The sequence below is a fragment of the Bos indicus genome, chromosome 18 (genome assembly GCF_029378745.1).
Source record: "Bos indicus isolate NIAB-ARS_2022 breed Sahiwal x Tharparkar chromosome 18, NIAB-ARS_B.indTharparkar_mat_pri_1.0, whole genome shotgun sequence".
In the NCBI taxonomy this organism is placed as follows: domain Eukaryota; kingdom Metazoa; phylum Chordata; class Mammalia; order Artiodactyla; family Bovidae; genus Bos; species Bos indicus.
The window spans coordinates 64,965,924-64,976,939 of NC_091777.1; the positions used below are offsets into that span (position 1 = coordinate 64,965,924).

Below are 11,016 nucleotides of genomic sequence, written 5' to 3' on the forward strand. Positions count from 1 at the left end.
TCAGGATGAGTGTCTTCTCTATGATTACAGATGTAGCAAGTACAGTGTTAAGCTTCCTGTTTCCAGTTTTGTGATTTCCCAATTGCTCCTTGCTGTGCTCCTGACGACGGTCAGGCTACAGCAAAGCAGCTTTGTCTCAACAGCCCCTAACTGCATGTGCTCTTCCTTGCTGGCCAATTTATTTCTGATGGATTATGGCCTCTAAAAGCCTGTTTCTTCCTTACTTAGATGGAGAGGGCTCTGTACTTGGGCAATATGTCTGGAGTGCAAGAGTTTATCCTGCTGGGTCTGTCTGCCAGGCAAGGCGTGAGGGTTGTGGTGCTTGCCGTCTTCCTGCCCCTCTACCTGCTGACCCTCCTGGAGAACGCCCTCATCATCTTCCTCGTCTGCAGCCACACCGAGCTCCACAAGCCCATGTACTTCTTCCTGGGCAATCTGAGCTGCCTGGAGATGTGCTACGTGTCAGTGACCATGCCCAGCCTGCTCGCGGGGCTGTGGACAGGACCCTACCACGTGCCCTTCACAGCCTGCCTGATTCAGCTTTTTTTATTCATCTCCCTCATTAGCACCAAGTGTACCCTCCTGGCCTCCATGGCCTGTGACCGCTACGTGGCCATCTGTCGCCCACTGCGCTACCCGCTGCTCATGCAGCCCCAGGTCTGCCTGGGCTTGGCCGGGACTTCATGGCTTGGTGGGCTGCTGGTCTCGGTGGCCAAGACAGCATGCATCGCCAGCCTGTCCTACTGCGGCCCCAACGTCCTCAACCACTTCTTCTGTGACGTCTCCCCGCTGCTCAACCTGTCCTGCACCCACGTGGCCCTGACCGAGCTGGTGGACTTCCTCTCGGCCATCGTCACCTTCTGTGGGACCCTGCTGGTCGCCCTGGCCTCCTACTCGGCCATCGGGGTGGCGGTGCTCCGCATGCCTTCGGCCACCGCCCGGCGCAAGGCCTTCTCCACCTGCGCCTCCCACCTGGTGGTGGTGGGCATCTTCTACTCAGTAGCCCTCTTCATGTATTCCTGCCCCAGCCGCGTCGAGTCCACTGACCTCCACAAGCTGCTGTCGGTCATCTACACGGTGGTCACACCTGCCTGCAGCCCAGTGGTCTACTGCCTGAGGAACAGGGAGGTCCACGCAGCCCTGCGGAGAACCCTCCACCCCCAAAAGGGCTCCTCAGTGAGAACTGACATCTCCTGCTCCTGACTTTAAAACTTTCACGGCCAAAACAGACACACACACATGCAACTTCCAAAGCCAAATAGAAACCCAGAGGGAAATATTTGCAATATAGCATACAAAGGATTCTTTAAATAAAGGAGAAACATATGAAGACTCGAGAGAAAAACAAAATGAAAATCGTCATGAACAAGCAGATTCTTGAAGGAAACACGTAGGTGGCTGATAACCTACCCCCCAAATGTGCATCCTCTCCAGTAATCCAAGAAATGGAAATTTATTCCTTGCCACTGAAAAAAGATTATGTAATATTTAAACTTAAGTACAAGTTTTTATTGTTACATTGTGAAATTTGGAATAAACATTATTTTATTGAAAATTTTTGCAAATAATGCAAATGCCCACCAACATGAAATTATTTAAATGTTACGTTATATGCTGTGCTGTGCCGTGTTTAGTCGCTCATTCATGTCCAACTCTTTGTGATCGCATGGACTGTAGCCTGCCAGGCTCCTCTGTCCATGGGACTTCTTCAGACAGTAATACTGGAGCAGGTTGCCATGCCTCCAGGGGATCTTCCCAATCTAGGGATCGAACCCAAGTCTCCCACATTGTAGGTAGATTCTTTACCATTTGAGCCCCCAGGAAAGCCCATGAATACTGGAGTGGGTAGCCTATCCCTTCTCCAGGGGATCTTCCTGACCCAGGAATCGAACCGGGGTCTTCTGCATTGCAGGCAGATTCTTTACCAGCTGAGCTACCATGGAAGCCCATTATGTTATATATACAGTGTGAAATCACATGCATTCATTAAAGAGATTAAACCAGATACTGTCATGGGGAGATGATATGTTGTTGAGTTAAACATGAAAGAAGCAATATAAAAGTATGTCAAAGATTTGTAAAACAATAATAATAAATAGACTAATTGTAGTAGTTATTTAAGTTAATATTTGCCTAGAAAGTTGGACCATAAAGAAGGCTGAGTGCGAAAGAATTGATGCTTTTGAACTGTGGTGTTGGAGAAGACTCTGAGAGTCCCTTGGACTGCAAGGAGATCCAACTAGTCCATCCTAAAGGAGATCAGTCCTGAATATTCATTGGAAGGACTGATGCTGAAGCTGAAACTCCAATACTTTGGCCACCTGATGCGAAGTGTGGACTCACTGGAAAAGACCCTGGTGTGGGGAAAGAGTGAAGGCAGGAGGAGAAGGGGGTGGCAGAGGGTGAGATGGCTGAATGGCATCACTGACTCAGTGGACATGAGTTTGAGCAAACTCTGGGACATGGTGAAGGACAGAGAAGCCTGGTGTGCTGCAGTCCCTGGGGTCACAGAGTCAGATACGATTTAACTGAACAAAACAACAATGCCTAGAAAAAGGGCTTTCCAAGTGCCTCAGTGGTAAAGAACCTGACGACCAATGCAGAAGGCACAGGAGATGGGAGTTCAATCCCTGGATTGGGAAGATCCCTTGCAGAAGGAACTGGAAACCAACTCCAGTTTTCTTGCCTGGGAAATCCCATGGACAGAGGAGCCTGGTGGGCTACAGTCCATGGGGTTGCAAAAGAGTCAGACACAACTGAATACTCACACAGGGTCTTAGAGGATATCTAGAAAGGGATCCGAAAAGGTGTATATCAGTTATTAGCCGTGTTTTTAGGCGAGAGGCCTCAGAGGACTTGTATTTTCTATCTTATACATTTGAATATTTTGCAATTTTCTAGGATTACCTTTATAATTGAAAAAATAAGCATATTATGAGAGAAAACAGAAATTCCAAGAATGAACTTCTGTAGAATGACCTACTCATCATACTAGCATATTTTTATTTTTAAGTAATAAAAATTCATGCTGACAGAGCCTCAAGAGAACTGACCATGTTCTTGTGCGGTTTGTGAGAGTTAATGTCGGTGAGTTTTAGAAGGGCAGTTTACTAATAAATAACAAAAAGTCTTGAGAGTCTGCATGGCCTTGCATTCATTAATTCTACTTTGGGAATTTATCCTGGAGAAGAAAGGGAAAGATATGGGTGAAATTGACCTATTACAGGGCCTTCTCTGGTGTTCCAGTGGATAAGACTCAATGTTCCCGATGTAGGCGGCGTGGGTTCAAACCCTGGTCAGGCAACTAGCTCCCACATGCTGCAGCCAAGACCTGGTGCAGCCATTAAAGAAAACATGTTTGAAAAGTTGACCTACACTGTCACCCATTCTAGACTGTTTGTGCACAAATAACCCAATGCTGCTGCTGCTAAGTCGCTTCAGTCATGTCCGACCCTGTGCAACCCCATAGACGGCAGCCCACCAGGCCTCCCCGTCCCTGGGATTCTCCAGGCAAGAACACTGGAGTGGGTTGCCATTTCCTTCTCTAGTGCATGAAAGTGAAGTTGCTCAGTTGTGTCTGACTCTTAGCGACCCCATGGACTGCAGCCTACTACCCAATAGTCCATCCCCCAAAAGGCAACAGAAATGGCCAATAAACTGTGGAATAATGTTCCACCTCCGCCTCTACTAAAGAAATGAAACCCAATGTAGTGGAATGAAAGCTGGTAGCGGAACATCTTTTAATATGCTCACAGCACCTTAAAAGGAAATTCTCTGAGAAAACGCAGTGTTGGTTGGACGTGGGGGCAAGTTACCCTCCCAGACAGCTGTGGGCATGTAGATTGAGGCCTTGTTTCTGGAAAGCAATTTGCTAATATTTATCAAATTTTGAATGCACATGCACTTTGACATGGCTGTTACCGTTTTTATCTTCATGCTCTAGATTTTGAATAGCCTTGGATTCTGTTTGCCAAAATTTCCAGCCCTCTGTCCTCTAGGCTCTTTCTGCCTGGGTGGGATGATGTGAGTGGCCAGTCCTAGACCAAATCACTTAATCCCTGGCACGTTAACCTGGAATGCTACCAGAATCATTCTCATACGTGTATTTTTATAGGTCAGTGTTTTACTCTTCCTGTGAGAAATCTGCAGAAGTGGAGATTCAGCGTCAAAGTGTCAAAGGCAAAATTCAAATACCAGTTTGTTCTCCAAGAGGGTTTCAGCAATTTATGCCTCCACCAGCAGTCTATGAGAGGGAATTAGCGCGTCTCAAAGCCAGCTCAGCTGTTAGTTGCTCAGTCGTGTCTGACTCTGTGATCCCCCATGGCTCCCAGGCTCCTCTGGAATCCCATGGAATTCTCCAAGTTAGAATACTGTATTGGGTTGTCATTCCCTTCTCCAGGGGATTTTTCCAACCCAGAGATCGAACCCTTGCACTGCAGGCAGATCCTTTACTGTCTGAGCCACCAGGGACACCCCAACCTCAACTCAGCTTTAGGTCTTAACAGTCTCTTGAATCTTTCCTGATCTGATACAGTGATGGTAAACATCATAACTAGCATGTTTGCTGAGTATTAAGGATATTTATTAGATTCATTGGTCATTTGCATGATCTAATCTATAAATTGCCATTTATAATTGCCCTGCTTACCCTGACATACAGGTATTCTGAAAGTAGAACATCGGTCACTTTGAAAGAGCTTGACAGTTCTTTAAAAAGTTAAATATAGCATTAGCGTGTGTGCTGCGTGCTAAGTCACTTCATTTGTGTTCGAATCTTTGTGATCCTATAGACTGTAGCCCACCAGGCTCCTCTGTCCATGGGATTTCCCAGGCAAGAATACTGGAGTGGGTTGCCATTTCCTTCTCTAGGAGATCTTCTTGCCCCAGGGATCGAACCCACATCTCTTATGTTTCCTGCATTGGCAGGCAGGTTCTTTGCCATTTGCACCAGCTGGGAAGCCCCTAGCATTAGTATACAACCTGGCAATTCCACTCCTAGGCATATACCCAAGAGAAAAGAAAATGTGTTTCCACAGAAAGGGTGGTATAAAAATGTTTACAGCAGCACCATCCCTAACAGCTAAAAAGTGAAAACAACTCAAGTGTCTTTCAACTGAGGAATGAGCAAACTAAATATAATGGAATATTATGAAACCATAAAAAGGAATAAAGTACGGAAGCATGCTGCAATACGCACACATCTTGAAAATATGCTAAATGAAAGAAGCCACAATTAAAAGTCCACGTATTATCTGATTTCAATTATGCAAAATGTCTAATCAGGCATTACACATTTTAGAGACACATTAGAGAGAAAGATGAATGATTTCTTAGGGCTGGGGGGTGGAATAGGGGATTGGGAGTGACTTCTGGTGTGTACAGATTCCTTGTTTAAAAAGTTGGAATATAATCGCTTTACAAAGCTGTGTTAGTTTCTGCTGTCCAGCAGCGTGGATCAGCCATATGTATACATATATCCGCTCCCTCTTGAACCTCTCACCTCGCACCCCACTCCACCAGGTCATCCCAGAGCACTTAGCTGAGCTCCCTGTGCCACACAGCACCTTCCCACCAGCCACCCGTCTTACTCAGGATGCTTTTCATATGTCAGTGCTACTCTCTCCATTCATCCCACCCTCCCCTTTGCCCCTCTGTGCCCACAAGTCCATCCTCTACATCTGCATCTCTATTCCTCCTCTGGAAATAGTCTCATCTGCACCATTTTTCTAGATTCCATATGTATGCATGAAGGTACAATATCTGTTTTTCTTTTTCTGATTTACTTCACTCTGTATGACAGACTCTCGGTTTATCCAGATCACGACAAATGACCTGATTTCATTCCTTTTCATGGCTGAGTAATATTCCATTGCACATCTGTACCACATCTTCTTTATCCGTTCATCTTGGTGGTGATGAAAATGTCCTGGAGTCAGATAATGGTATGGGTTGCACAACATTGTGAATGTGATAAATAGCCACTGAATCATACATTTTCAAAGGAAGAAGTGCGTGCTGTGTAAATATCAAGTATCGACAACTTGAGTTCTCCACCATGCCTTAGCTGGTCAGCCTCAGGACCCACGCAGAGCTCTACGGAAAGCTGCCTGGACCTCCCTGTTCCGCAGGCAGTAGATGACTGGATTGCACATGGGCGTGGCCACCGTGTAGACGACCGACAGCATCTTGTTGAGGTCCATGGCCTCTATGCGGCTGGGGCGAGCGTAGATGAAGAGGGCTGCCGAGTAGAAGATGCCCACCACCAGCAGGTGGGAGGCGCAGGTGGAGAAGGCCTTGCACCGGGCAGCTGCTGATGGCATGTGGAGCACGGCCCTGCCAATGGCCACATAGGAGGCTATGGCCACCAGGAGGGAGCCCCAGAGGATGATGATGGCCGAGAGGAAGTCCACCAGCTCGGTCAGGGCCACGTGGGTGCAGGACAGGTTGAGCAGCGGGGAGACGTCACAGAAGAAGTGGTTGAGGACGTTGGGGCCGCAGTAGGACAGGCTGGCGATGCACGCTGTCTTGGCCACCGAGACCAGCAGCCCACCAAGCCACGAAGTCCTGGCCAAGCCCAGGCAGACCTGGGGCCGCATGAGCAGCGGGTAGTGCAGTGGGCGGCAGATGGCCACGTAGCGGTCATAGGCCATGGAGGCCAGGAGGGTGCACTCTGTGCAGATGAGAGCGATGAAGAAGAAGAGTTGGGTCATGCAGGCTGGGAAGGGCACGTGGTAGGGTCCCATCCACAGCCCCGCGAGCAGGCTGGGCATGGTCACCGACACGTAGCACATCTCCAGGCAGCTGAGGTTGCCCAGGAAGAAGTACATGGGCTTGTGGAGCTCGGTGTGGCTGCAGACGAGGAAGACGATGAGGGCGTTCTCCAGGAGGGTCAGCAGGTAGAGGGGCAGGAAGACGGCAAACAGGACTTCCCTTGTTTCTGGGCTCGTGGACAAGCCCAGCAAGACGAATTCCTGGACCCTCGTCACGTTGCCCGACTCTAGGGACCTCTCCATCTAAGCACAAAACACACTGCGAAGTAGTTCACAAAGCTGTCTCTGTACACCTTGCCTCACCCAGATGCAAGCCATCATGCCGCTTGGGTAAATGAGACACCCTCTTCTCTGGCCTCCCTGATTCCATTCTTGCTGCTACAATGCTCCAAGAAGTAGCTAATGGAGCCTTTGAAAAGCACCGTCCTCTAGGGTCACTCCTCTGGTTAAAGCTTTTAATCTCTCCCCAGTTATTCTTAGAATAAACCTCATGTTCCGCATCAAACTTTGCCAGTTGCTTCAGGTCTTTTGGGGGGGGGGCGGTGGAGAGGGCTTTTTCAAAATTAATTTTGTTTTGGAGTAGACTCGCCTTACAGTGCTGTGTTATTTTCTACCGTACAACAAAGTGAATCAGCCATGCGTGTACAGACACTCCCTGCCGCTTGGACGTGCTTCCCAGTCAGGTCTCCACAGAGCACTGAGTAGAGTTCCCCGCGCTATACAGTGGGTTCTCGTCACTCATCTCTTTACGCACAGTATCAATAGTGGATATGTGTCATTCCCAGTCTCCCAGCTCCTCCTACCCCACCACTCCACACGCCCCTTTGGTATCCACATTTGTTATCCATGTCTGTCTCTACTTCTGCTTTGCAAATAAGATCATCTGTCCCATTCCCCTGTATTCCATGTACTTGTGTTAATATATGATATTTGTTCTCTTTCTGGCTTGCTTTACCCTGTGTAACAGTCTCTAGGTTCAGCCCCATCTCTACAAATGACCCTCTTTCATTCCTTTTTATGACCGAGTACCAGTCCATCTGTGTGCGTGCACCACATCTTCCTTATCCATTCCTCTGTGGACAGACACTTGTAGCTTCCATGTAGCGCCTGTTGCTACAGTGAACAATGGGGGGTGCACATGTATTTTGAATTGTTTTTCTCTGGGTATATGCCCAGGAGTGGGATTGCTGGGTCATACGGTGGCTCTATTTTTAGTTTTTTAAGGAACCACCATACTGTTTTCTCAGTGGCTGTATCAGTTTTAACTCACGTCATGGTTCCTCTTCTTCCATCCATCAAAGCCCTACAGGGACGCTTCCATTTCCTCAAATGTTGCAAGGTCCCGCCAGCCTTAAAGAATTCCTACATGTAGTCCCTTTTGTCTGGAACACTTTCTCCCCCTTCCTGCTTTTCCCATTTCTGGGAATCCTAGACATCTTTGGCATAATTTTTCAATGTCTTGTCTTCAGATAAGCCTTCCTTAAAAAATTCTCTATCAAACCGTGTGCCTTTATTTTCTATCCATGTATTACAAACCAACTGTTATCATTTTGAATTACTTGTGTGTTTGTTCAGTTATTCAGTGTGTCTCCAACTGGGTTGTAAGCCTGGGGGAAGGAGCTGGGTCTCTCTCACTCAGAACTCTACCCTGGAGGCCTGGCAAAAGAGCACGTTGCCCGGTACGTTACAGGTACTCAGTACACGTTTATTTAATGTGTGATGGATCAAGGGTGGGTTTAAGGGCACCACATCTTCTGGGAGGTGTAGAACCCCAGGATGGGGGTGTTGGCCGAGCGCACCTGATCTCGGCCTTGGTGGTGTGTCTTCGGGTTCTGGTGTTTGTTGATGGAAGGGAGCTGACACAGTGTGGGCGGAAGAATACACACCTTGAGGCAGGACTCCTGTCTTGTCTGCTCATGTCATCCCAGAAACATCTCGGGAGCGTCGACATATACTCTGCCCAGTACAGAGTGGGCACGAAGACAAACAGACGCGGCTGTCCAATAGCACTTCTCTCTGCTATGAGTGTGTGCGTGTGTTAGTCACTCAGCGTGTCCAGCTCTTTGTGATCCCACGGACTATACCCGCCAGGCCCCTCTGTCTGTAGGATTTCCCAGAATACTGGAGTGGATTGCCCTTTTCCTTCTGCAGGGGATCTTCCCGACCCAGGGTTCGAACCCAGGTCTCCTGCACTGCAGGCAGATTCTTTCCCACTAAGCCACCAAGGAAGCCCGGCTTTCTAGCTAAGTATCCCTTATTGGCTAAACTTGGGCGAGTTACCTAACCTGTCCTACCCTCAATAGACTTTCAAGGGAAAAAAAGAAGATACATTTAATTAGCTTCATCTCAGATGATCTAATATCTGCATCATTAAATAAAGTCAGATAGACCTGGATCTGAACATTCAATCTTCCACCAAATAGCTGTGTCCATGGGGTCGCAAAGAGTTGGACACGACTTAGCAACTGAATGACAATGACTGACTAGCCGTGAGATTTAGACAAGCTACAGGTTCTTGTAAAACCTCATTAGCAAGTTGGGGATAATTTTAGTACTTACAGAGTACTCATAGGGTTGCCGTGTATCAGGTTTCTGACACAGGGCACACAACCGATGCTATCTGTTAATATTAAATAGTATGCCAGGGGCTTTCTTGGTGGTCCAGTGGTTATGGCTTCATGCATGCTTCCACTGCAAGGGGGTATGGCTTTGACCCCTGGTCAGGGAACTAAAATCCTGCATACAGTGTGGCCCCCCCAAAAAATTAAAACTAAATAAATAGTATGCCATCCAAATATAGGTATCATCTCTCATTAATTATTACTAATGAATAATAATTGAGTGAATAAATGAATTAAAATAATAATTGATAATTATTAATTAACAATCTCAATAGATATACGTTACTTCACCAACACAGGCTGCGACCATTCTGTGAGTGAAGTGTTACGTGCTGTGTTTTGCAGATCGGGAACTAAAGCTTGGAGAGGTGAAGAGACTTGCTCAGGGTCACACCTGGGTCTCTCTAGTCCTGAAGCCAGAGATCATTCCTCTAGACTCTGCCGCTTCTCCGTGTGAAATGACTCGCATGTGCTTGAACCTGAACCATGAAGTTGTTCTATGCTCTGACCTCCAAACTGGATTTCAGTCCTGGCTTAGTCACGTAACCCATTCTCACAGAGGAAGCACCCATGCACACAGCAAGAGAGGGCAGAAATTTGATGAACGGGTATCTATTTGCACAAGCAAGGGCTGGGGGAAACCTCTGACATTTTAACTGAGCCTTGAAGGGTTCTGAAAGTTAGAATTCTGAAAGTTAGAAAACAGATACAGTGATGGGCAACCCAGGGAGAAGGAACAGCTCCAGCAGAGACATAAAGCTGTGACCAGACGTGGACCCAAGTCACTCAGCTTTGTGGGACGTCAGCCCTGATTCTCAGCTCCCGGCCCAGCTGTTCCTTTTCCAGCATGCCTGAGTGACATCTTGGTACAACAGAAAGACTTCAGGCTTCAGAATCACGTGGACCTGAGGTCCAACTCCAAATTCTCTACACTTACTGGGATCACATCAAGCATTTTTACTTATGCAACTTCAGTTTCTCCGTTCATAAAACAGGAACCATATTTATTATAAGTTTGTTGTTGTTCAGTTGCTAAGTTATGTCTGCCTCCTTGCAACCTCATGGACTGCAGCGCTCCAGGCTCCTCTGTCATTCACTATCTCCCAGAGCTGCTCAAACTCATGTCCATTGAGTCGGTGATGCCATCCAACCATCTCATCCTCTGTCACCCACTTTCTCCTTTTGCCTTCAATCTTTCCCAGCATCAGGGTCTTTTCAAATGAGCTGGCTCTTCACATAGGTGGCCGAAGTACTGGAGATTCAGCTTCAGCATCAGTCCTTCCAATGAACATTCAGGACTGATCTCCTTTAGGATGAACTGGTTTGACCTCCTTGCAGTCCAAGGGACTCTCAAGGGACTTCTCCAACAGCACAGTTCAAAAGCATCAATTTTTTGGTGCTCAGTAGTTCAGGTGATAAAGCTCCACCTGCGATGCAGGAAACCCAGTTTCAATCCCTGGGTCAGGAAGACTCCTCTGGAGGAGGAAAGGGATACCCACTCTCGGATTCTTGCCTGGAAAATCCCATGGACAGGGAAGCCTGGTGGGCTACAGCCCGTTGGGTCACAAAGAGTTGGACATGACTGAATGACTAACACACACAACCTTCTTTATGGTCCAACTCTC

At 47.5% G+C, this 11,016-nt stretch overlaps 2 protein-coding genes across 2 annotated transcripts; one reads left to right on the plus strand and one right to left on the minus strand.

The window, feature by feature from the left end:
* The first annotated feature begins 228 nt into the window (after positions 1-228).
* Positions 229-1,203, plus strand: LOC109571874 (olfactory receptor 6Z7-like). Its single transcript, XM_019978390.2, has one exon. It carries the CDS (start codon positions 229-231, stop codon positions 1,201-1,203), a length of 975 nt encoding a protein of 324 aa, XP_019833949.2.
* Positions 1,204-5,703: 4,500 nt separating this feature from the next.
* On the minus strand, positions 5,704-7,013 carry LOC109571875 (olfactory receptor 6Z7-like). The gene has a single exon (XM_019978391.2). The coding sequence runs from the start codon at positions 7,011-7,013 to the stop codon at positions 6,075-6,077; it is 939 nt and encodes a 312-aa protein (XP_019833950.2). The 3' UTR covers positions 5,704-6,074.
* Between the last annotated feature and the right edge of the window lie 4,003 nt (positions 7,014-11,016).